General features: G+C 33.8%; 1 protein-coding gene across 29 annotated transcripts in view; it reads right to left on the bottom strand.

Moving 5' to 3' along the window:
• The window catches only part of LOC141405613 (uncharacterized), a 51,652-nt gene extending 24,125 nt beyond the window's left edge, over positions 1-27,527 (bottom strand). For 2 of the 29 annotated variants that reach the window (XM_073990146.1, XM_073990156.1), the window contains exons 1-3: positions 27,396-27,507; positions 27,043-27,334; positions 5,584-5,758 (exon numbers count right to left, since the gene is read on the bottom strand). In XM_073990146.1, the coding sequence (XP_073846247.1) occupies positions 5,584-5,758; positions 27,043-27,066 (199 nt within the window). In that variant the 5' untranslated portion in view covers positions 27,067-27,334; positions 27,396-27,507. Of the gene's footprint in view, positions 1-5,583; positions 6,024-27,042 lie in introns of those variants that run through there. The other 27 variants (XM_073990148.1, XM_073990163.1, XM_073990160.1 and 24 more) reach the window with 27 other exon arrangements.
• Positions 27,528-27,924: the final 397 nt, after the last annotated feature.

Here is a 27,924-nt window from a genome sequence, read left to right as displayed (position 1 = left end):
TATTTTGTGTCCAAAATATACGATCGTGGATTTTTAAATGTGATTATTTTAAAATATTTTTTTAAGATCCAAAAAAACATATTTATGATATTTTTTAAGATCCAAAATATATAAAAACATTTTTGTCAAGTAAAATTTTATCAAGCATGGATTTTTTAAAATACTTATTGATGGATTTTTTAATATACTGATTGAAGGTCCTATCGCCCTCAAAACGTGGATTATTTAAAACAGTTTTTCAAGGCTCAAAAACTTTCCAAACCTTAATTTTTTAAAAAAATATTTTTTTTTCAAAAACCAAAAGCCCTTCAAACCTAATTTTTTAAAATATTTTTTAAACTCTAAATATATTTAAAAAATATTTTTAAGGACCATATTTTTAAACTTTTTTTCAAGCTCAAAAAATATTTAAAAAATATTTTTATTTCAAGAAAAAAATGTACGATCGTGGATTTTTAAACGTGATTATTTCAAAATATTTTTTAAGATCCAAAAATTTATAAAAACATTTTTATCAAGTAACATTTTATCAAGCATGGATTTTTTAAAATACATTTTTTTAAAATACTTTCAAAAAATCAAAAACTTTCCAAACCTTAATTTTTTACAAAATATTTTTTTTCAAAAAACAAAATCCCTCGAAACCTAATTTTTAAAAATATTTTTTAAGCTCTAAATATATTTAAAAAATATTTTATCAAGGACCATATTTTTAAACATTTTTTTCTAGCTCAAAAAAATATTTTTATTTCAAGACCAAAATCTACGATCGTTGATTTTTAAACGTGATTATTTTCAAATATTTTTTAAGATCCAAAAATATATAAAAACATTTTTATCAAGTAAAATTTTATCAAGTATCAAGCTCAAAATATATTTAAAAAATATTTTTTCAAGACCAAAAAGATCGCCAATCGTTGATTTTTTTTAAATATTTGTTGAATGACAAAAAGCTCTCCAAACATGTTTTTTTAAATATTTTTGTCAAGGTCAAAAAGCTCTCCAAACCCAGATTTGTTTTAAAAAATATTTTAAGTGACTCAAAGCTCTCCATACGTGAATTTTTTAACAAATATTTTTCAAGGACAAACAGCTCTTCAAACGCGGATTTTTAAATAAAATTTTTTTAAAAACAAAAACTCTCCAAATGTCGATTTTTTAAAAAAATATTTTATCAACGACACAAGGCTCCAAACGTGGATTTAAAAAAAAACTGTTTTCAAGGACAAAAAACTCAACAAACGTGAATTAAAAAAAAATTCAAGGACTGAAAGCTCTCCAATCGTGGATTTAAAAAAAATATTTTTTTCAAGAACTAAAAGCTCTCCAGGCGTGCATTTTTGTAAAAAAAAATTCAAGGACTAAAAGCTCTAGGAACGTTTATATTAAAAATATTTTTCAAGGCCAAAATCTACGATCGTGTTTAAACATGATTATTTTCAAATATATATTTAAAAAATATTTTTTCAAGAACAAAAGATTGTCAATCGTGGAATTTTTTTATGACCAATAACCTCTCCAAACATATTTTTTATCATTTTTGCCAAGGACAAAAAGCTCTCCAAACTTGGATTTTTTAAAAAATATTTTAAATGTGTAAAAGCTCTCCAAACGTGAATTTTTTAAAAAATATTATTCATGGACAAAAATCTCTCCAAACGCGGATTTTTAAATAAAATTTTTTCAAAGACAAAAAACTCTTCAAATGTGGATTTTTTAAAAAAAATATTTTTTCAACGACACTATGCTTTCCAAATGTGGATTTAGAAAAAAAAATCAAGAACATAAAGCTCTCCTAGCGCGCATTTAAAAAAAACGTGTTTTGTTTCAAGGACTAAAAGCTCTCCAAACGTGGATATTAAAAATATATTTTTGAAGGACAAAAGCTTTCTAAACGTGGATTTCATGGCCAAAACACTCACCAAACGTGGATTTAAAAAAAATATTTTTTTCTCGGCCAAAACACTTTGCAAACGTGGCTTTTTTAAAAAATATTTTTTCAAGGCCAAAAACTCTCCAAACGTGAATTAAAAAAAAATATTTTTTCAAGGCCAAAATACTCTACAAATGTGGATTTAAAAAAATTGTTTTCAAGCAAAATACTCTACAAACTCTACCTCTACAAAAAAAAAAAAATATATATATATATATATGTACATATGTATATATATATATATATATATATATATATATATATATATATATATATATATATATATATATATTCAAGGACTAAAAGCTCTACAAAGTTGGTTTTCAGGGACAAAAGCTCTCCAAACTTCGAATTAAAAAATAGTTTTTTTTTCAAGGATTAACAGCTCTCTACTTGTGTTTATTTAAACAAACGTGGACTTTTTTTAAAAATATTTTTTCAAGGCCAAAATACCCTCCAAACGTGGATTTTAAAAAAATATTTTTTTCAATGCCAAAATACCCTCCAAACGTGGATTTAAAAAAAAAAAATAAATTTTCAAGGACTAAAAGAAGCTCCACAAAGTTGGTTTTTTGAAAAAAAAAATATTTATTTCAAGGATTAAAAGCTCTCCACTCGTGTTTATTTAAACAAACGTGGATTTTTTTAAATATTTTTTTTCAAGTCCAAAATGCTCTCCAAAAGTGAGTTTTTTAACAAATATTTTTTCAATGTCAAAATAGTGTCCAAACATGGATTTTAAAAAAAAATATATTTTCAAACCCAAAATCATCTTCAAACGTAAATTTAAAAAAAAATATATATATTTTGAAGGACTAAAAGATTTCCAAAGTTGGTTTTTGAAAAAAAAAAAAATATATATATTTTCAAGGGCAAAAGCACTCCAAACGTGGATTAAAAATTTTTTTTTTCAAGGATTAAAAGAAAAAAAAAAAAAAATATATATATATATATATATAGGAAAAAATATATATAGGAAAAAATTCTCTCCAAAAGTTAATTTTTAATTAAAAAAAGTTTATTTTCAAGGATTTAAAGCTCTCCAAACATGTTTTTTTAATATGTTTTCAAGGGTTAATATTTTTCAAGGACTAAAAGCTCTCCAAACGTGGATTTTTAAAAAAGTCTTTTAAGGACAATACGCCGTGCATTTTTTAAGGATCAAAAACCATACAAGCCTGGGTTTGTTTCAAATACTTTTTTCAATTACGAAAAGCCTTCCAAATGTGAATTTTTTAAAAAACCTTTCCAAGGACCAAAAGCCCTTCAAAACAGTATTTTTTTAAAAAAAATTGTCTTAAGGACCAACAAAAATATTAAAAATATTTTTCAAGGATAAAAAGCTCTCCAAACGTGGATTTTTTAAAATATTTTTTCAAGGTCAAAAAGCTCTCCAAACGTGGGTTTAAGAAAAAAATATTTTTTCAAGGACTTAAAGCCCTCAAATCGTGGATTTTTTAAACCATTTTTTAATGACCAAAAGCTCTTCAAACGAGGATTTTTAAAGATATTTTTCTCGGACCGAATGCACTCCAAACCAGAAAATTTATAAATATATTTAAAAAAACTATCCACAGGTGAATTTATCAAAGAATGTTTTTAAGGACGAAAAGCTCACCAATGTGGACTTTTTCAAGAATATTTTTGTAAGGGCGAAAAACAACAAAAATAATTTTTCGAGGACCAAAATGACAACTAAGATGAAATTTAAAAAAAAAAAATATTTTTCAAAGACGAAAATCTCTTCAAGCGTGGATTGTTTAAAAAGTATTTTTTCAACAAAAAAGTCTTCCAAACGTGGATTTTTTAAGAAATATATTTTTTCTGCAGGGATCGAAAGCCTTTTTAATATTTTTCAAGAACTAAAACAACACCTTCAAAAGTTGATTTTTTAAAAAATTCTTCAAGGATCTGTAGGCATATTCTGTAACTTTTAACAACTATCGATATTGTTTAAATTCCTTTTGTTTTTGTAACAACAATAAAACAAACAAATGAAATTGTTGTAAAATAAACAATGAGTAAAGTTGTTAAAAATAGGCGCCTTAAAATTTTTTAAATATTTTTGAATAACTAATAGTCTCCAAACGCGAAGAATCAAAATTTTTTAAATATGTATATTTTTCCTAGTCGGAAGGCTTAATTTTTTTTTTAAATATTTTTCAAGGACGAAAAGCACTCCAAATCTGATTTTGTCAAAGTATGTTTTTAGGGACGAAAAAAATATGTTTTAATGACCAAAAAAGTCCTCCACACATGGATTTAAAAAAAAAAATATTTTTTCAAGGACCAAAGTGGATTTTAATTAAACATATTTGCTAAAGAACCAACAAATCCTCCCGATTACAATGATATAACTTTATTAAAGGGTAAGTCCATGCTTCCTGATATAATGAAGCGAAAGTTCTAAAAAGTCCTACGGAAATCATCTAAACTGGATGGACCACGACAAGTATCGAAAGAAGAAACAGACATTTGTCCAACCTTTGCAATACTCGTAATATTGCTGTCAAACATAAATCAAATCCGAAGATGAAATATATCGGATAATATCTCTCCCACAAAATTTAGTGCAGTTTCTATACGACCGACAATCAGTTTGAAAATTTCACCAAAGATAGTCCTTGTGGTCCTGTTTAAAACGATATAAAATGTAGTAGCAGTGGTGTCTTTAGGCATGGCACTTCAGGCTCGGAAAATAAAGGAGGTTCTTTGAGCTAAATATAGCATAGGACTGAACACATTGATATTACAGAAGTCCCCTTTGTCCTTTAAGACATGTTCGTGGAAAATGTTTTTTAAACAGAAAATCGAAGGTCGATTTTATAAGAATTTGTATAAAGATCTTTAGAGTTTTTTTCATATATAATTTTTTTAATATATCATTAATATATCCTTTAATCCTTAATGGACATATTAAATCAGTACGTGTTTCTGTCAATGTCTACGTGTCTGTTTGTCTGCGTATCATTAGTTCAATGTTTTTGTATATTTTTGTTGTTGTTGGTGGTGTTATTAATGTGTTAGTCTGTAAGTAAGTTTTAGTTTGCGAGGCTCTTGACATGTTTAGCATGTATGTAAGTATGTTCACATGTCCAATATAAATATGATGGTATTCGCGTGACAGAGTAAGTTGTTGTTTTTGTTATTGACGCTTATTGAGATTGCATACACATTACTTTTTATACTACCCGCTTGGGCAGGGAACTAGTGAGGAGTTTGAGGAGCACTAAACCACTTTCATTTCAATTTTAAGGAGCATTTGAGGAATCTGAGTTCTTATTGTTAAGTTTCAATTAATTATTGTCCAATTGTCCACTTCAATTTCCAATGGCTAATAATAATTTATTCCTTTTTTATTAGAAATAAATTTTAACTAGTGCCTTTTCCTTATTCACCAGCTCTCTTAGTCCACTTCCCTTCCTTCCAAGCGACTAGTATTTGTTTTAGTAATTTATGATGAGGTTGTTTTTTTATAAAGTGGTGTTTGTGATTTATTTGTAATGAGAAAGACAGATATAAAAATTGTAATGGTGTGTGTGAGTGATTGGGTGTTTGGTATGCATTTGATTTCATTTTTAGGTTTCTTTTTGGTATGTGTATATGTGTGTGTGTGTGAAATTTTCTGTGTGATTTAGGTGAGCGCCTACCTTCGCCCACATCATAACCCGGCCGATTTGGTGAGAAAAACAGATGTGTCCTGTAGTGTATGTCGTCGGATTGCGATGTGAGACCCATATCACGTGAACGTTTTGTACGATTTGCTTTCGTTTGTAATTTTGTACCGCCACCACCGGTCTTTCCGCTGGTACCCTCACGAAAATTCTTGCGAAACATTAAATTCATTTTGGTTGGTGTTGCAATTGATGTTTTTGTTTTTGTTTTGTTATTTATTTAATTGGTTTGTGTGTCGGTTTGTTTGTTTATTGGTTGGTTGGTTTGTTTTATTGATTGTGAGGAGGTTTTTGTTGAAGAATTTTTTGAGATTTCGTTAAGCAACAACAAAATTTATGCAAAATAATGGTAAATGGTCTTTTGACTTTGATGAATGTCTGTCTCAATTGTTTTTGTTGCTAAGACCCAGGCTAGACTACGGTTTGTGTAAAAAGGAATGTAGCGGTGTATGAATTTTTGTAATGTTATGTGTGGCAGTGTGTTTGTGGAGGGGTGTCTAAGTGTTTGTGTTTTTAGTTGTTGAATGTAAAACAAATGTTTTGGGCTTTCTTACATTTTGATTGACCAGTTGCCTGGTGTTGTAAATTTCCCAGTGAACAAATTTAGTTGGACATTTAAGTCGAAGAGATTGAATATATTTTGTTCGAAAAAATTGAATTTCAAAAAATGTCAGCAAAATAGATTAAATAATGTCTCTCTTTAGATGAAATTGAACTCTAATTGTTGTCTGTTCCGTCGCTCAAGCCAATTCCGAGGCATCGCTCACATTTTTTATATTTATCCTAAAAATCTTACATTAAAATTATATAAATTAAGGAAGTTCGAGGTTTATAATTGATAGAATGTCTTTATTTATCGATATTTCGAAATTACATTTGATTGCATCATCAGGATTATCTAAAATAAACATATCGTCCGCCAAAAAGTATACTCATGTCAGTCTTTATAAACAATCCGCTTAATAATACCGTTAAATTTGAAGTATAGATGTCGTTACTGTATCATCATGGATTTTTTTTATAATTTTTCATAAACTTCTAGGACGGATTTATAAAAACAAAGTGTGTGGACTACTTCCAAATTCGCGGGAGTCAATATCGAGGTATGTGACTCAAGCGAAAGTTGTATATTAGACATTGTGTTCATTTAAGACACATAGAAGTACGCAACCTATCTCAGGTTTAATGCATACACTGCGACCTCAATTCTGGCAGCAACCCCAACCTTCGTGAAAACTCACAACATATATCGCACCTTCACATCAAGATTGATCTTCTCAGGTCACTTTAAGATTCAAGATTCAGATTATTGAGTCATTCAGCCATCACTTAACCCCTTTATATATAGACTGACCGCCTATGTTCTCTGGGACATTATGTGTGTCTGAGTGTGCTGTTGTTACAAAAGTGTTCTGGGAAAGAAAATTGCCTTTGCGTTTTGCGGTCGTTGTAACATGCAACAGTTTTGTTGTGGGCTTTGTTTTCCAAATTTGTTTTCCTCCTTGGTCATTGGTGTAAGTCATTTCAAAAACACTTAAGTTGGCAGGTAGTTTTTTTTTCGGCTATCGGAAACCGGAAATGATTAATATCCGCTGTGAGCGCCTATTTGTAGTTAAGTTGACATTACAGGAATTGGAAGCTAACCACAAGGATTGTAAGTGACTTTTATTTGTTAAACCTTTTATTTGTTAAGAAGGTCTCTAGAGACCCAAATATAAATTGATTTTATTTTCAGGCGAGGGGCCACAAAGTTAGGATTTTTGTCCACAGAAAATATATTCAGCCCATAGAAGGCCGGTAGAAGGTATCTTGCCTATAGAAGAAGAAGGTTTCCATACTACCCCTAAAAGGTCTCTTGGGTAATAAAGACCTTTAGGAGGCATCTTGCCTATAGAAGACCTTTAAAAGGGCCTTTGACTATAGAAGACATTTTAAGGTATTCTGTCTATTGAAGCCATTAGAAGGTGTGTGTCTACATATATGAGATCTTTAGAAGGACTTCTCACTATGAAAGATCGTAGGAGATCATCTGCCCATAGAAAACCTTAGAAAGCCCTCAGTTTATAGAACGCATGTCCAAATGCATGTCATTAGAAAATCTTCTGTCTTCTTCTGTCTGTCTGTAGAGGACTTTAAAACGGTATTCTGTCTTGAGAAGATGTTTAGAATGGCTTCATTGGAGACCTTTAGAAGATGTTCTGTACATAAAGAACCTTTAACAGGTCCTCTGTCCATAGAAGACCTTAAGACAATCTTCGGTCAATAGAAGACCCTTACTATATAGAACACATTTAATAGGCCATATGTATGTCCGAAAAAAGGCATTTAGTATGGGTTGTGTCCATAGACGACTTTTAGAAGGTCTTCTGTTCATAGAAGACTTTTAGGAGGTATTTTGCCCATAGAAGACTTTATGGAGGTCTTTTGTCCATAGAAGACCTTAAGAAGGACTTCTGTCAATAGAATACCTTAAAGGTTTTCTATCGATAGAGGACCTTTAGAAAGTCTCCTATCCATTGAAAACATTTATAAGGTCTTTCGTCCATTGAAGAATAAAATATTTTGGCTACTTACTTTTGAAAATCTTTGGAAGGTCTTTTGTCCATAGAGTAGGTCTTCAGTCAATAGAAGACTTTTAGAAGGTTTTCTGTCCATAAAATATCTTTGAAAGGCTTTTTGTCTTCTGTCTGTTGAAAATCTTCAGAAATTAATCGATCTTCAAAAGCCCTTTAGAAGGTCTTTTGTCCATAAAATACCTTTGATATATTTTCTGTCTATAGAAAAACTTTGGAAGGTGTTTAGAAATTCTTCCTTCCATAGAAGACCTTTGGAGGGTTTTCTGTCTATAAAAGATCTTTAGAAGGCTTTCTGTCTATAGAAAACCTTATTGTGTCCATAGATGACCTTTAGAAGCTTTTATATATTTAGAAGACAAAAAGAAGGCCCTGTTTGTGTAATAGAAACCTTTAGAATGTCTTCTGTCTATAAGAGACAAAAGACATTCTGTAGATAAAAGATCTTCTGTCTATAGAAAGCTTTCAGGAAGGAACATAAACCCATATTTATAGACGAGCTTTAGATGAAGTTTTTTTCTTTAGAAGTCCTTTAGAAGGTACTTTCCGCATGAAAGATCTTTAAAAGGTTATATGTTCATTTTCAGATTTCATATCCAAGCTGTGGTATGAGTAGCGTCAGCACGTATGTGCATAGTTGTACTGTCAAATTTCAATTAATTTTAATGCATTTTGTTTCTGTCAATAAAAGACCTTTGGATGGTGTCCTGCCTAAGGAAACTTTCAGTGATCTGCTGTCTATAGAAGGTTTTTAGGAGGTCCTTAAGGGCGTATACGCATAGTTATACTGCGGAATTTAAATTAATTTGTTATATGAATTTTTGAACGGAACGTTTGGCCATTACAAAGCAATACTTTTTTCCCGCTAACATCTCCGAAGACCGCCCCCTAACATAAAAATGAATGCACACCGATTAATATTAGCTCAATGATATGGGACCTACTTCTTATAGCGTGTTTAAAGACACCACTTGTAGAGGAAAAATTTTTTCAATAGCCAATTTTTAATGAGGATTTCTTAAATGGTTTTAGAATGTACATTTTCTGAGCTATTTTTTCCACTTTCCTTCCTCCCATTCGTTAGTGTAGGCTTTTATGAAAATTTCGGATTTTGGAGACCACATGAAGTCCAACCAAATGGTTTCAACTCTCTATGAGAAAAAAAGTTGTTTTCGTCATGTGTATGTCTTCTGTTAGAAGACATTTTTTGTGGGGGTATTTCTTATCTCCCTTTTCTTTAATGTAATCCCAAGGTAGTCTTCCTAACAAGAAAGAACGTCATACATTCTTTCGGCGCATCTATAATAAGCTTCCTTCTGCACATCATTGAGGATACCTTTTATGAGGAACGTCTCCCTTCCAAAATTATTCGGTTTTATATGTGCTACATCCACAATAACAAAGGCGAATTAAAATAATATCCAACCTGTGGTATGAGCACCGTCAGTAAGTATACGATTTGTTGTACTGTTGAATTTCATTTCGGATTTTGGAATACAGAAAAAGTCCAATATAATGCTTCTAACGCTACGTGAGGAAATCGTTATGTTCGTCATAATAAGGTCTTTCTTACCTTCTGATAGAAAATATATTTGCGGAGGCCTTTCTAATCTCCGTATTTTCCCATAAAATGGCGAAATATTCTCTTTATAAAAGTTCATAAATTCCTTATGCAGAACATTTATGAGTAGCGTTTTTGTTTTTGTTATATTATTGGCCGCAAGGAAAATTGCCTAATATAAATATGGACTTATTTTATGCAATTAACGAAATTTATCGGCAAGTAAGTATCCAAAATAAGGTTGTCGCATTTTTATCAACTTTTATTATTACTTTCCATTTAGAATTGTGAGTTTGAATTTACTTACTTACTTAGCTGGCCCATTACAGAACATTTGTTCCATAAAGCGAACTAAGAAAATATCCCCATTCCTCTCTGTTTTTCGCTTCGCTTTTTGGAATACCGCGCCTTTTCATTTCTTCATCCATTTGTATGCTCCATCGAAGCTTGACCCTGCCGATTCTGCGTGCACCGCCATGTGGCATGTATTCATACGCCTTTTTAGCGGGCTCATCATCGCTCATTCTTTTGATATGGCCTAGCCAACGCAATCGTTGCATCTCGATACGTTTAACTATATTCATGTCTTTGTATAGCTGATAGAGCTCGTGGTTCATACGACGTCGATATTCACCGTCAACGCAAATCGGCCCGTAGATCTTTCGAAGAATTTTCCTCTCAAACACACTAAGCACTGCCTTATCTGCTTGCGCAAGTACCCATGCTTCGGAGCTATACATTAGCACGGGTAGTATCAGCGTTTTGTATAGTGTTATTTTTGTTTGACGAGATGTGGCTTTGTTTTTAAATTGCTTACTTAAACCAAAGTAGCATCTGTTGGCCAATAAAATTCTTCTTCTTATTTCACAACTGATGTTGTTTGTTGTGTTTATGGCAGTGCCGAGGTAGACGAAGTCTTTAACTACCTCAAAATTATAGGTACCAATTTCCACAGTTGGTCCGAGCTCTATGGACGCTTTGCGCGTCGACACCATCAACTTCGACCTTCATAAAGGTATCAGTTACTTCTTTTACTGATCGTCCCATGATGTCTATATCATCAGCATAAGCAAGTAACATGTGACTATTGGTGTAGATTGTGCCACTTCTTTTGACGTTTGCCTCTCGTATAACCTTTTCCAGCAGGATGTTGAAGAGATCACGCGAAAGGATGTCTCCTTGTCTGAAAACTCTTCTCTTCTCCTCCAGGATTTGCCGCAGGGTAAATATCTGGTCAATGGTGGACTTGCCAGGTCTAAAGCCGCATTGGTATGGTCCAATTATCTCGTTGACTATTGGCTTTAGTCGTTCGCACAATATCCCTGACACGATCTTGTAGGCAATAGGGAGTAGACTTATGCCCCTATAGTTAGAGCATACAGTCTTATCTCCCTTCTTGTTAACTCGTTCTTCCTGCCAGATGGTGCTAACTAGCTGATGAATACACCTTATCAGCATGTCGCCTCCGGTTTTGAACAGCTCGGCTGGCAAGCCATCGGCTCCTGCTGCCTTATTATTCTATAGTCGATTTATTGCTGTATTTACCTCATCTTGGCTGGGCGGTATACATTCAATACCATCTTCTGGGATTGGGACTGTGGCATCTTCGTCGTCTTCCCTGCTATTGGATACTAACAGTTTTGAACAATGTTCTTTCCATATAAGGCCTTCCAAGGTCTGGTCGATGATAATACTAGAAATTCCACAATAACAAAACGGAGAAAGGTCTTCTCCCGATATATGTACATGGGACCAGTAACCTGACAACGAAAGTCTGCAAACACAATAAACAACCGGATTTAAATATTTAGACATTTATCTGTCCGGTGGTCACTAATCTATGCTTCAACATTAAAAAGTTATGGTGCGTATAAGTGTTGACAATGCTTATACGCAATATGTGATATCAGTAGCCTTAGAATGGTAGAAGGAGGTCAACAAATCTCTACCGCCCATCCATACCAAAGTATTTCAATTAGAAGACCAGAAATTCTCATTCATGGAGGAGCAAAAAGCCTTTTCAGAAGTCCTGAGCACACTATCTGTATCAGTTACCAAAAGTTACCTTGCTGGTCTCTACAGGAGGATGTGCCTGTACCAAAGCCATCAGTTTGATGCTTGACTCTTTGGTAGAATTTTCGGACTTCATTCTGGCTCCTGTACATCTCGATTTTTCACACTCCCGCTTTTCCATCTCTCTCTTTTTCCTGCGGAAAAGACGTTTCTCCTCTCTCCTTTTTTCCCTATATCTCTCTCGTGCGCTACGCGTTGCTACGGATTGTAAAGTAGCCCTATATGCCGCATTTTTCTCTTGGGTGGCAGCACAACACTCCTGATCATACCATGGATTCCTTGGTGGAGGTCTCTGGTATCCAAGTATGGATTTTGCGGCTGTTTGCATGGAGTGGGCAATGCTTTGCCATTGCGCTGATATGTTATCGGGATGAGAAGTGCTTTGATTAAGCAATTGGGCTAGTTGAGTGGAATATGCTGTGGCTATCTGTTGTGATTGTAGCTTACCGATGTCTTACTTTCGTGTTGTGTCTGTTCGTACTTTGTTTGCTACGTTTATGCGGGTGCGTACCTTTGCTGAAACAAGCTAGTGGTCCGAATCAATGTATGCGCCTCGGAACGAACGCACATTCAGCACGCTCGATGAATGTATTCCATCTATCACAACGTGATCAATTTGATTTCATGTCTTCTGATCTGGAGACAGCCAGGTCGAGATGTCGAGATGTTGAAATCGGGTGCCGCTAACTACAATGTTTTTTGCAGCTGCAAAGTCTATCAGCCTCATACCATTGTCAGATGTTTCACTGTGGAGACTGAATTTCCCGACTGTTGGGCCAAAGATTTTCTCCTTTCCAATTTTGGCATTAAAATCGCCCAGACAACTACAAATCCGCAACCAAACTCATGTTTTGTGTCAGGGCAGCTATAATACAGTGCGTCACCTTTAGGTGTTGTTGTGACGCCTTTCCCATTCCATCGTATTTACTGTATGGCAGTAATGTCGGCCTTGTACTTTTCAATTACGTCTGCTAATGCGTAAACTGCACCTTCTCTATAAAGAGTGCGAACATTCCAGGTGCAGATTCGCAGATCGTGGTCCTTAAAACGTTTGCGGGGGTCGTCAACTTTAGACCAAGATAAATCCTGGAAATACCTTCTGGCTCTTCTATTTAAGTCTTGTTATTGGTACCCATTGCACTCCTTGTACGCAAGACCAATAATTACTTGTCCCAAAAGTCCACTAGATAAATTTTTGTCTGTATATATAAGAACATTTTTCACCTTTAAAAGATTAATAACATAACACATGACGTATGAGTTTTGTCAACACGTATACGCTCCACAGTTTCCCCCATATTTTTATAGAAATTCATGTTTTGGGTGCTAATGCGTAGATTATTTACCAAAGCACAGGCAGAATCAGTGGTCAATTTCTAACTGGCTATGTATTAGTTGTCTCTTATTGTCGCTTCGATTCCTAGCTAGCGTTGTGAGTCAGTTCGCACTTCATCAAAACCGGATGTGAAACTATGCTTCAACAATTTAGTGATTCGAATCGCTTTATGCCCTCGGTATCCATCGAAGTAAAATCTGTTCCAGCTGCCACAACAGGGTGGACATTTTGGTTTCTAAAATGATTTGGTTAAAACCATTAGGCCAGATCCGATTTAATCCATATCTTTGATTACTAAAATGGTCTCCACTGACCACCTCACTTTCTTATGAAACAAACTTAAGTTGAAATCTCAAAAGGTTAATCTTCCAAATACAGAAATAGTTTATGGAAATTGCTTACGGAATTTGGGTACTTGTACAAATAGCTAAACATACACACACATATGCAAACACACATAAAAACAAAAGAACTTTGGTTTTTATGACATCGAAACAAAAGACAAACAACCAAGAAATGGCAACAGGAAAGGAAGGTAAATGTGAGAATTTGTTTTATTTTATAGAACAAATAATAACAAGAAAATTGTTCCGGTTATTTACTTTAATGGCCTTATAATAACCATAAACATATTTGTAGTAGTAGTTGTTGTTGTTGCTGTTATTCATCTAACAATAACAATAATACTACATGGCATTTAATTGTATTACCATAAATTAGAAACTTCAGAGGGAAAGAGTGTCGTAGAAACAGTGCGGAGCTACTAACATTTCGACAACAAAGTCATCGACATTTATGGGGGAAACGGCTTTTGTTTCTGTTTTGAATGTCATGGTGACACGCACATCGTATTAGCAAACCTCCCAAATCCAAAATCCTTTTCATTGCGATCCTTGGTACAAGCCCAGCTTCTCATACCTCTTAAAGGATAATTGGTTTTGTGTGCCTAGTTTTGTTAGAAATTGCCATAAAATGGAATGTACGATAGACAAGGGAGAGATGAAGAAAGAGAGAGAGGTGCGGCAATGGAGACATTGAATAATCATTAAACACACTTATATAAATATTTTAACACAACATTAATTCAAGACCAATTCAAATTGGCTTCTATCCAAATTGAATTGTGTTTATCCTTGGAACGGAATTTGCGGCACAGGCAAGGAGGCGGCGAGGAGGCAAAGTAGAAAAATAAGCCTAATGCCCTATGATGGTTGTTGGAAGCAGAAACTCGACTCGAAAGCTTGGCAATGCTTTGATTATATTTTCAATCAGAAAACAATTTGTTTTGCATGAATTGAAAATGACAAATTTTATTAGCGAAACAATAATGAATTTGTAATGAGGGGATAAGTTTAGGCGACGTAAGTCTTGGTGAGTAGGTTTTGATGTGCCCTAAAAGATTTAAAAATAAAAGGAAACATTTTGATAGAATAATTTTAAAAAGCTTGGGTTTGGGCGCAGGTTTAGTAACCCTCCCCTAGAAAAAGCAGCCTACTACGACAAAACAAAAGAAAAGAAAAACAAATCCCTCAAAAGTTGACGATCCCCGCAAACGTTTTAAGGACCATGATCTGCGTATCTGCACCTGGAATGTTCGCACTCTTTATAGAGAAGCTGCAGTTTACGCATTGGCAGATGTACTGGAAAAGTACAAGGCCGACATTACTGCCATACAGGAAATACGATGGAATGGGAAAGGCGTTACAACAACATCTAAAGGTGACGCACTGTATTATAGCTGCCATGACATAAAGCATGAGTTTGGTTGCGGATTTGTAGTTGGTCGGAGGTTAAAACACCTGGGGCTCAATTCTGTTTCTATGAAAATGTGAAATGAAAAATTTTATAAAGGAAATAAATGTCAAATGAAAAAAAATTATAAAGAAAATATTTATCATTTCAAATTTTCATAGAACAAGAATCCAGCCTCTGGTCTCCAGCTTCACACCAGTGAATGAAAGACTTGCTGCAATTCGAATAAAAGCAAAATTCTTCAACATCAGACAAGGACGAACTGACCAAAGATATATTTTATGAGCGCTTAGAAGAAACGTATGACCGTTGTCCTGCCCATGACATTAAAATTATTCTAGGCGATTTTAATGCCAAAATTGGAAAGGGAAAGGCCCAACAGTTGAAAAATTCAGTCTCCACAGTAAAACATCTGATAATGGAATGAGGCTGATAGACTTCGCAGCGGCAAAAAACATGGTAGTTAGCGGCACCAGATTTCAACATCTCGACATCCGTAATGGCACCTGGCTGTCTCCAGATCAGAAAACAATAAATCAAATTGATCACGTTGTGATAGATGGAAGACATTCATCGAGCGTGTTGTATGTGCGTTCGTTCCGAGGTGCAAAATAAAGCACGAAGAGATACAACACGAAAGTTAGACATCGGTAAACTGCAATCACAACAGATAGCCACAGCATATTCCACTCAACTAGCCCAATTGCTTAATCAAAGCACTCCTCATCCCGAAAACATATCAGCTCAATAGCAAAGCATTACCCACTCCATGCAAACAGCCGCAAAATCCATACTTGGATGCCAGAGACCTCCACCAAGGAATCCATTGTATGATCAGGAGTGTCGTTCTGCTACCGAAGAGAAAAATGCAGCATATAGGACTAAGGCGTAGCGCACGAGAGAGATATCGGGAGGAAAGGAGAGAGGAGAAACGTCTTTTCCGCAGGAAAAAGAGAGAGATGGAAAAGCGGGAGTGTGAAAAAATCGAGATGTACAGGAACCAGAATGAAGTCCGAAAATTCTACCAAAGAGTCAAGCATCAAACTAATGGCTTTGGTACAGGCACATCCTCAAGGTAATTTGGTAACTGATACAGATAGTGTGCTCAAGACTTCTGAAAAGGCTTTTTGCTCCTCCATGAATGAGAATTTCTGGTCTTCTAATTGAAATACTTTGGTATAGATGGGCGGTAGAGATTTGTTGACCTCCTTCTACCATTCTAAGGCTACTGATATCACATATTGCGTATAAGCATTGTCAACACTTATACGCACCATAACTTTTTAATGTTGAAGCATAGATTAGTGACCACCGGACAGATAAATGTCTAAATATTTAAATCCGGTGGGAAATTTCTACGGACTTTCTTATTGCTGTTTATTGTGTTTGCAGACTTTCGTTGTCAGGTTACTGGCCCCATGTACATATATCGGGAGAAGACCTTTCTCCGTTTTGTTGTTGTGGAAGAATTTCTAGCATCGACCAGACCTTGGAAGGTCTTATATGGAAAGAACATTTTTCAAAACTGTTGGTATCCAATAGCAGTGAAGACGACGAAGATACCACAGACCCAATCCCGACAGCAATAAATCGGCTGAAGAATAATAAGGCAACAGGAGCCGATGGCTTACCAGCCGAGCTGTTCAAAACCGGAGGCGACACGCTGATAAGGTGTATTCATCAGCTGGTTAGCACCATCTGCCAGGAAGAACGAGTTCCCGACGATTGGAACCTGAGTATCCTGTGCCCCGTCCACAAGAAAGGAGATAAGACTTTATGCTCTAACTATAGGGGCATAAGTCCCTATTGCCTACAAGATCGTGTCTGGGATATTGTGCGAACGGCTAAAGTCAATGTCTTTTCTGCAACAAAAAAGAGGGAGATGGAAAAGCGGGAGTGTGAAAAAATCGATATGTACAGGAGACAGAATGAAGTTCGAAAATTCTGCCAAAGAGTCAAGCATCAAACTGATGGCTTTGGTACAGGCACATCCTCCTGTAGAGACCAGCAAGGTTATCTGGTAACCGATACAGATAGTGTGCTCAGGATATGGAAAGAACATTTGTCCAAACTGTTGGTATCCAATAGTAGCGAAGTCGACGAACATACCACAGACTCAATCCCAGAGGATGGTATTAAATGTATACCGCTCAGCCAAGATGAGGTAAAGACAGCAATAAATCGGCTGAAGAATAATAAGGTAGCAGGAGCCAATGCCTTACCAGCCGAGCTGTTCAAAACCGGAGGCGACACGCTGATAAGGTGTATTCATCAGCTAGTTAGCACCATCTGGCAGGAAGAACGAGTACCCGACGATTGGAACCTGAGCGTCCTCTGCCCCGTCCACAAGAAAGGAGATAATGCTTCAACTACAGTTGCATAAGTCTTCTCCCTATTGCCTTCGAGATAATATCAGGGATATTGTGCGAACGACTAAAGCCCATAGGGGATTTGGGCCAAGCCAATACGGCTTTAGACCTGGCAAGTCCACCATTGACCAGACGTTTTCCTTGCGGCAAATCCTGGAGAAAACCCAAGAGATGCAGATCGACACCTACCACGCTTTTGTCGATTATCAAACAGCGTTCCAATTTAACAGATACCCGGTCCTCAGTTAAAATACGAAAGAACCTCCCCGAAAAGTTTCGCAGCAAAAATACTCATTATAAAAACCCATAGTAATGCATTATTTTAACAAGGGCATGTCGCTCGAAATAAGTAGTTACTCGGCTTACCAGCCGAAATGTTCAAAACCGAAGGCAACACGCTGATAAGGTGTATTCATCACCTAGTTAGCATCATCTGGCAGGAAGAACGAGTACCCGACGATTGGAACCTGAGTATCCTGTGCCCCGTCCACAAGAAAGGAGATAAGACCGTATGCTCTAACCATAGGGGCATAAGTCTACTCCCTATTGTCTACACGATAGTGTCAGAGATATTGTGCAAACGACTAAAGCCAATGGTCAACGAGATAATTGGACCATACCAATGCGGCTTTAGACCTGGCAAGTCCACCATTGACCAGATATTTACGCTGCGGCAAATCCTGGAGAAGACCCAAGAAATGCAGATCGGCACCTACCAACTTTTTGTCGATTTTAAAGCAGCCTTCGACAGCCCGCTACGTTCAAAGGTATTCCAAGCAATGTCTGAATTTGGTATACCCGCAAAACTCATCCGGCTTTGTAAAATGACTCTAACTGACAAGATCTTCAGTTAAAATAGGAAACAACCTCTCCGAAGAGTTTTGTACCAAAAGAGGTTTTAGGCAAAGAGCCAGCCTTTCGTGTGATCTTTTCAATATCCTGCTAGAAAAGCTTATATGAGAGGAAAACGTCAAAAGAATTGGCACAATCTACACCAATAGCCACATGTTGCTTATGCTGATGATATAGACATGATGGGACGATCAGTAAAGAAGTAAACGATACCTTTATGAAGGTCGAAGGGGACTCTGCTAAAGTGGGTCTGGCAGTAAACGGTGAGATGACCAAGATGATGGTGTCGTTGCGCAATGCGTCCATTGAGATCGGGCCAACTGTTGAAGTTGGTTCCTATAACTTTGAGATAGTAAAAGACTTCCTATACCTCGGCACCTCCGTAAACACAACAAACGACATCAGTTGTGAAATAAATATTGGCCAACAGATGCTACTTTGGTTTATGTAAGCAGTTTAAAAAAAAGCCACATCTCGTCAAACAAAAATAACGCTTTACAAAACACTGATACTACCCGAGCTGATGTATGGCTCCGAAGCCTGGGTACAAAATTCGATAAAATTATTTGATCACAAAGTAAAAATACAACTGATAAAATATTTCACATATTGATAAAAATATTTATCGATTTTTTTATATTGAACTTATAAAATGGAATATGTGGACTATTTTGATAAATATTTTTGTCAATATGTGAAATATTTTATCAGTTGTATTTTTACTTTGTGATCAAATAATTTTATCGAATTTTGTCAATATGACAATTTTTTTATCGCCGGAAAATCGATAAATTTTTGATTGAATCTTTGAATTTTTTTTATCAAATTGCTAAAAAATTTTTCTGTGCGGACCAATCTGCGTTGACGGTGAATATCGACGTCGCATTTACCACGAGCTGTATCTGCTATACGAAGACATCAATATTGTTATACGTATCGAGATGCAGTGATTGCGTTGGCTAGGCCATATCATAAGAATGGGCGAAGATGAACCCGCTAAAAAGGCGTATAAATACGGACCGCTTGGCGCTGCACGCAGAATTGGCAGGCCAAGGAATAGATGGCGCCAACAAGTGGATGAAGAGATGACATGGCGCGGTATTCCAAAAAGCGAAGCACGAAACAGAGATAATTGGAGATCTTTTCTTAGTTCGGCCTATGGAACAAATGTTCTGTAATTGGCCAGCTAAGTAAGTAAGTAATTTAAAAAAAAAAAGAAATTAAAAATAAAAGGAAAAATTTGGAAATAATAATTTTAAAAGGACTCATAGAGCCATTAAGTATATATAGGGAAAATGGAAGATAGTTACCAATGAATGGTCATAACTGGGTATATCTTCATTTCTCTATAGTTTCACGTGGAAACTTATGTCCTCATGGTGTCAACTGGATAGATAACTCGAAAAAAAACACTCAAAATAAATTTTAAGTAAGCGACGAAAATATCAAACCATCTACGCCCAAAAGTTTAACTTTTAAATAGAGACATATCAATTTATACGATGACAAATGCAAATTATGCAAATATCATATTTTTTTCGACCCACCTCAACCTATAAACAAAGACAGTCATGTATGTAAATTAGTCACAACACAAATCTCATCCATTCATCTTTTGATTAATTGATAAAAACCCAATCTCTCTCTTATAAAAATAATTATCTCAAAAAATATTTGCGATGTCATTTTTGTGCGGCTGATTGAGGGAAAAGAGGCAACGAGTGGAATCAACAAGTTCTTGCTCTATTTCTTAGTGTCTGCTGCTGGTCGTAGTTTTTTTTTCCTTTTCGTCTTCTTCTTGGCGCTTGATTGGCTAGTTTATTTTGTTTGTTGTCATCTAAATTACGATGTGTAAACACGTTGCTAGCCAAACATTTGAAGGTGTTGTTTATTGTTGTTGTTGCTGTTTTTTTTTTTTTAATTGGCAATTTGTATGGATATTTGGCATACAAAATATTCACAGTAAGACCGTTAAAGCGTTGGCTATAAGAATTATGGCATTGATTTATGGTCTAGTTGAATTCATTAGACCTAATGTCACATACCAACTGACAATGTAAAATAGCACAACAGCAATTAGAACGTATTCAAATAGATATTTTTTTAATTGTTATTTATTTTTACTTTGATGAATTTGTAGTGAAATTGCACAATGGGTTGAATTTGGTATATAAAAAGGACAAAGATATTTTCAGCAATTTGTTTTAGAAGAAAAGTCAATCTAGTATACTTTTCCAAGGCGAAACATGCATGTCACATAGTGGTGCGTGTGTGGGTTCGAATCGTCGGCTTTCCTTTTTCACTTGCATTATAGATGATAAAGCTCGACTAAAAAATTAAAAAATTAATACTAAAAAAATTATCTTCGCCTAAAAAGGCAAAATTTTCAAATAAATAAAATCAGCTGAGCCAGGCTGGGCTTGAACCCACGTCCTTGAAAAACACAGGAAAAAAGTGTTGTCACGGCGTGTTAGCGTTCAGAGCCAAACTCATAACTTTCAAAGGCAGCGCTAAGCGTTTGTCATGAAAGCACAACTAAATGGGAAAATCCTCATTATTGTTGTAAAAAACAAAACATCCGATATGTCTGAAGAGCCTTTACCGAAGGCGAAACATGCATGTCACATAGTGGTGGGTGTGTGGGTTCGATTCGTCGGCTTTTCTTTTTCACTTGCATTATAGATCATAAAGCTCGATTAAAAAATTAAAAAAAATTCCAATAGAAATTTTCAATTCAACGAACGTTTCTACAAAAATAGGCAAATAACCAAATATAGAAAAAGTCAGCGAACTTTTTCTATAGAAACAACAAATTATAACTTTTTTGACTTTTTCTACAGAAATAGTAAATTTATTTATTTCTGTAGAAATAGCCAATTCAGCTAGCTTCTTATAGAAAAATCAATACCGCCAACTTTTTCTATAGAAAATGCAAATTCAGTTTGGTTTTTCTTATGGAAAAGTCAATTCAGCTAGGTTTTTTTTAATGATAATTAAATTTAGCTATCTTTTTCTTTAAGAAATGTAAATTCAGCAAACCTTTTCTTTAGCAAAAGTCAATTCAGCAAACTTTTAATATAGAAAAAGTCATTTAAGAAGATTTTTCTGTAGGAAAAGTCATTTCAGAAATCTTTTCTATAGAAAAAGTCAAAACCTCTTCTATAGAAAAAGTCTATTCAGCGAACGTTTTCTATTGAAATTGACTTTCAGAGAAATTTTCATATCGAAAAAGTCAATTCAGTTGAATGTTACTATCGAAAAAGTCAACTCCGCGAATTTTGCTATGGAAAAAGTCAATTAAGCTAACTTTTCCCATCGAAAACGTCCATTATTCCTATCGAAAGAGTCAATTAGGCAAACTAACTTTTTCTATTGAAAAAATCAATTCTGCTAACTTTTCCTATCGAAAAAGTTCAATTCAGCTAACTTTTCCTATCGAAAAAGACAATTCAGCTTACTTTTCCTAGCGAAACTATCAATTCAACTAATTTTCTTTTCGAAAAAGACAATTCAGATAACTTTTTCTATAGAAAAAGTCAATTCAGCAAACTTTTCCTATCGAAAAAGACAATTCAGCTAACTTTTCCTGGCGAAACAATCAATTTAACTAATATTCCTTTCGAAAAAAGACAATTCAGATAACTTTTTCTATAGAAAAAGCCAATTCAGCAAACTTTTTCTTCAGAAAAAGTCAATTCAGCTAACTTTTCTAATCGAAAAAGTCAATTCAGCTAACTTGTAATATCAAAACAGTTAGCTGAATTGCCTTTTTCTATAAAAAAGTTTGCTGAATTGACTTTTCCTGTAGAAAAAGTTTGCTGAATTGACTTTTTCTGTAGAAAAAAGTTAGCTGAATTGACTTTTACTGTAGAAAAAGTTTTCTGAAGTAATTTCGCTGAATTGACTTTTTCTATAGAAGAAGTTCGCTGAATTTACTTTTTCTATAGAAAAGTTTACTGAATTGACTTTTCCTGTAGAAAAAAGTTAGCTGAATTGACTTTTACTGTAGAAAAAGTTTTCTGAAGTAATTTTTTCAATAGAAAAAGTTCGCTGAATTGACTTTTTCTATAGAAAAAGTTCGCTGAATTGACTTTTTCTATAGAAGAAGTTCGCTGAATTTACTTTTTCTATAGAAAAGTTTACTGAATTGACTTTTTCTATAGAAAAAGTTCGTGAATTGACTTTTTCTATAAAAGAGTTTGCTGAATTGACTTTTTCTGTAGAAAAAGTTTGCTGAATTGACTGTTTCAAAGTTTGCTGAATTAATTTTTTCTATAGAAAAAGTTTATTGAATTGAATTTTTCTGTAGAAGAAGTTTGCTGAATTAATTTTTTCTACAAAAAAGTTTGCAGAATTAATTTTTTCAAAAGAAAAAGTTAGCTGAGGAAAATGTTTGCTGAACTGACTTTACCTATAGAAAAAGTTAGTTGAATTCACTTTTCTGCTGAAAAAATTAGTTGAATTGACTTTTTCTTTAAAAATTTTGCTGAATTGACATTTTCTATAAAAAAGGTTTGCTGATTTTACTTTTTCTGTAGATGTTTGCTGAATTTATTTTTCTATAGAAAATGTTCGGTGAATTGTCTTTTTCCATAGAAAAAGTTTGCTGAAGTGACTTTTTCTATAGAAAAGGTTTGCTGACTTGACATTTCCTGTAGAAGAAGTTTCGATTCAGCAAAGTTTTAAGGAAATGTCAATTCATCAAATTTTCTAAAGGAAATGTCTGTTTAGATAAACTTTTCTACTTTTTTATTGAAATAGTCAATTCAGCAAACTTTTTCTATACAAAAAGTCAATTCAGGTAACTTTTTCTATAGAAAAAGTCAATTCAGCTAAATTTTCTATAGAAAAAGTCTATTCAGCTAACTTTTCTTATCCAAAGAGTCAATTCACAAACTTTTCTTATCGAAAATGTCAATTCAACAAACTTTTCCTATCGAAAGGGTCAATTCGTCTAATTTTTCTTCAGGAAAAGTAAATTCAGCTAACTTTTCCACTCGAAAAAGTCAATTCAGCTAACCTCTCCTATAGAAATAGTAAATTCAGCTAACTTTTCCTTTGAAAAAGCCGATTCGGCTAACTTTTCCTATCAAAAAAGTCAATTCAGCTGAATTTCAGTTTCAGTTAACTTTTTCCTAAGGAAAATTAGATTTTTCTAAGTTTTTCTTAATGAAAAGTTAATTCAGCTAATTTTTTCTTAAGAATAAGTCAATTCAGAAAACTTCTTCTTTGTTGTTTTATTGGAATTCAGCAAACTTTTTATATAGAATAAGTCAATTCAGCAAGCTTTTTTATTGAAAAAGAAAATTCATCTAAATTTCTCTATAGAAAAAGTCACTTCAGTAAACTTCTTTTATAGGAAAATCCAATTCAGCAAACTTTTTTCTGTAGGAAAGTCAATTTAGCGAACTTTTTGTATAGAAAAAGTCTATTCAGCGAACATTTTCTTTTGGAACAAGTCACTTCAGCTAAGTTTTCCTATCGAAAATGTCAATTCAGCCAAATTTTTCTATCGAAAAAGTCAATTCAGCGAAATTTTTCTAACGAAAAAGTCAATTCAGCAAACTTTTCTATAGAAATGTCAATTCAGCAAACTCTTCTTATGGAAAATGTCAATTCAACAAACTTTTTCTATCGAAAGGGTCAATTCAGCTAATTTTTCTTCAGGAAAAGTAAATTCAGCTAACTTTTCCACTCGAAAAAGTCAATTCAGCTAACCTCTCCTATAGAAATAGTAAATTCAGCTAACTTTTCCTTTGAAAAAGCCGATTCGGCTAACTTTTCCTATCAAAAAAGTCAATTCAGCTGAATTTCAGTTTCAGTTAACTTTTTCCTAAGGAAAATTAGATTTTTCTAAGTTTTTCTTAATGAAAAGTTAATTCAGCTAATTTTTTCTTAAGAATAAGTCAATTCAGCAAACTTCTTCTTTGTTGTTTTATTGGAAAAATCAATTCAGCAAACTTTTTATATAGAATAAGTCAATTCAGCAAGCTTTTTTATTGAAAAAGAAAATTCATCTAAATTTCTCTATAGAAAAAGTCACTTCAGTAAACTTCTTTTATAGGAAAATCCAATTCAGCAAACTTTTTTCTATAGGAAAGTCAATTTAGCGAACTTTTTCTATAGAAAAAGTCTATTCAGCGAACATTTTCTTTTGGAACAAGTCACTTCAGCTAAGTTTTCCTATCGAAAATGTCAATTCAGCCAAATTTTTCTATCGAAAAAGTCAATTCAGCGAAATTTTTCTAACAAAAAAAGTCAATTCAGCAAACTTTTCTCTAGAAATGTCAATTTAGCTAACTCTTCCTATCAAATAATGCAATTCAGCTAACTTTTTCTAAAGAAAAAGTCTTCCTATCGAATAAGGCAATTCAGCTAAATTTTTCTATCGATAAAGTCAATTCAGCTATCTTTTTCTAAAGAAAAAGTCAATTCAGCTTACTTTTCCCTTCTAAAAGCCCATTCAACTAACTCTTCCTATCGAATAAGGCAATTCAGCTAAATTTTTCTATCGATGAAGTCAATTCAGCTAACTTTTTCTAAAGAAAAAGTCAATTCAGCTAACTTTTTCTACAGAAATAGTCTATTCAGCTAATTTTTTCTAAAGAAAGATCAATTCAGCTTACTTTTCTCTTCTCAAAAGTCTATTCAGCTAACTCTACCTATCGAATAAGGTATTTCAGTTAACTTTTTCTACCGAAAATCAATTCAGCAAACGTTTTTTACAGAAAAAGTAAATTCAGCTTAAATTTTCTTAAGGGAATCTGAATTCAGATAATCGAAAAAGTCAATTCAGTTGACTTTTTCTATAGAAAAAAATGTTAGTGATTTAACTTTTTGTATAGAAAAAATTTTCTGAATTCAGTTTTCCATAAAAAGGTTTGCTGAATTGACATTTCCTATAGAAAAAGTTTGCTGAATTGAATTCTTCATAAACATTGGTAAATTGACTTTTTCTACAGAAAATGTCTGTTGAATTGATTTTTTCTATAGAAAATGATTGCTGAATTGACTTTGTCTATAGCAAAAGTTAGCTGAATTGACTTTTTCCTTAGGAATAGTTTGCTGAAAGGTCAGACACCATTTTCTGAATAAAAAAGTTTAGCTGAATTGACTTTTTCTATAAAAAAGGTTAGCTGAATGGACTTTTTCCTTAGAAAAGGCTAGCTGAATTGACTTTTTCCATAGAAAAATGTAGATGAATGTACTTTTTCCATAGAAAAGTTTAGCTGAATTGACTTTTTCCACAGAGAAAATTAGCTAAACTGACATTTTCCATAGAAAAGATTAAATGAATTGAATTTTTCCTAGAAAAAGTTAGCTGAATTGACTTTTTCCATAGAAAAGGTAGCTGAATTAACATTTTCTATAGAAAAGGTCCTCTGAATTGACTTTTTCCATAAAAAAAAGTTTAGCTGAATTGACTTTTTTCATAGAAAGATTTAGCTGAATTGACTTTTTTACAGAAAGGGCTAACTGAATTGACTTTTTCCATAGAGAAAGTTAGCTAAACTGACATTTTCCATAAAAAAATATTAAATGAATTGACTTTTTCCATAGAAAAGGCAGCTGAATTGGCATTTTCCATAGAGAAAGTTAGCTGAATTGACTTTTTCCATAAATAACGGTAGCTGAATTGACTCTTTCCTTAGATAAATTAACTTAGTTGACTTTTTTCATAGACAAGTTAGCTGAATTGACTTTTTCCACAGAAAAATTTTGCTGAATTGACTTCTTGCATAGAAAAAAGTTTGTCGAAATAACCTTTTCTATAGAAAAAGTTTTCTGAATTGACATTTTCTATAGAAAAAGTTTGCTGGATTGACCTTTTCCCATCGAAAATGTTTGCTGACATGACCTTTTCTATAGAAAATGTTCGCTGGATGGACTTTTTCCATAGAAAAGTTTGCTGAATTGACTTTTTCTAAAGAAAATGACAATTTTTTTAGGGAAAAGTTTGTGTTCTGTTTCTGTTCATAAAAACCACCCCACTGTGCTCCTTACTTCAAATTGCCGATAGCTCTATTGGACTGCTGCAATCTGCAATGCTACTACCATCGACGACCATCAACTCATTGTAAACATTTGTCATTGTTTTGTGTGAGCGTCTGGGTCAGTGCTGCTGCTGTGAGTGTAGTGGGAAAATAGTTGCTGAATATTTTTGTTGTTGTTGTTCAATTGTTGTTGATGAAACTTTTGTTGTCTAAAGAGCTGTAAATGAGCACCGGCAATGTTTGGGTACGAGTTGTGCGAACAACACTTTCACAATGATGATGAAACGACAAAGAGCAACAAAAAAGAGAATTAAATTTTGATTTGTTTTTCGTTTTTTTTTCTAATGAGGAAAGAATGGCTAAGATTTGTTGTTATTTTGTTTTTAATTTGTTTGTTGCATTCTTTTTGGTGGGGTGTGTTGTTGTTTATTTTGTTTTACATTTTTTGTCAAGTTGCTGTCGTCGTCGTTGTTGTTGTTGTTGCTATATTTGTTTTGCCTAGACAATTCTGACGACAAAGCCCTTGACCTTGGATGTGCAACAACATTTGGACCATAGAATTTTAGACATCTAGCCAAGTGTCTCACTGCTTGGCTGTGGCTATTCGTGAACGTGAAAGTGTATCTTGTTGTTGGTGTTGTGTCAATGTGTGCCTGTTTGAATGTGTGTATGTGTGCGTGTATAGAAAAAAACAAAGTGTTTAAAAATAGATTTGAACAGATGATGATGCGTTTGATTTTTTTCTTCTTCTAAAGTTTTCTTTTTTAATGCAGATCCTTGTTGGACAAAAACAACCCAAACCCCATGACCAACATAAAAGCAACGAAACCTCAGGTGCCTCCTTTTGGAAAGTTTGTATTCCATGGCATGTGTGTGGGTATGAGTATGCAAAAAAAAAAAATAAAAACACAAAACACAAGTTCACCGGTTTAGAACAGCTGTTATTCATTTGAATTCAATTCGTTTTTTCTTTTTTGGTTCACTTCACACCCCTCCCACGCCCCCTCACGTTTCATACATACATACAGAGTAGTAGTAATTCATGTAGTTTTATATGTTTTGTAACCGTTTCGGATTGGAGGGCGATTGTTGTCGTAAGCGAAAAAAGCGCGTGTTATGAGTTTCGGATATTTGAAAACAACTTTTTTTCTTTTAATGGACGACACTCAATTTATGACTTTTGTTTTTATTTTGTTTTTTAATTTCCTTTTTTTATTCTATGGAAAATAAGCTATTAAACAATTTTTCCGTATATATAAGTATGTATATTTTACATACATACATACAAAAATATATATTTCTTCTATTTAATGTCAATGTGTTTTTTGTTCGTTCGATCGCGTTATGGCTTTTGGTTCTCGGCGATTTGTACGTTAAGACCTCTAAAATTTGACTGATCCGAATTTCTTGCCTAACGGGATGAACGATTCAAGAGAAAATGAGAAAAACATTTTTGTCAACCGCAAACGAAAAATTAAATGACAATTTAGATTATTTTCTCGTGGTGTCAACAGAGTTGGGAAAATTTGCTGAATTGGTTTTTTCTAGAGGAAAAGTTCTATAAGACGGCTCTCTCCACGTATTCTACAAACAACAAAGTTTACAAAAAGGTTGTTAAATGGAAAAAGGTTCTCTGAATTGAATTTTTCTATAGCAAAAGTTGGCTGAATTGACTTTTTTCTACAGAAAAAGTTCGCTGAATTGAATTTTTCCATAGCAAAAGTTTGCTGAATTGAAATGTTATAAAGAAAAACTTTGCTAAATTGGCTTTTGCTATAGAAAAAGTGTGCTGAATTGTCATTTTCTA

The sequence above is a fragment of the Musca autumnalis genome, unplaced genomic scaffold (genome assembly GCF_047663935.1).
Source record: "Musca autumnalis isolate F117 unplaced genomic scaffold, ASM4766393v1 scaffold_5, whole genome shotgun sequence".
NCBI classification, from domain to species: domain Eukaryota; kingdom Metazoa; phylum Arthropoda; class Insecta; order Diptera; family Muscidae; genus Musca; species Musca autumnalis.
Note: the sequence above shows the minus strand (reverse complement) of the source record. Positions and strands in the feature narration are given on the sequence as shown.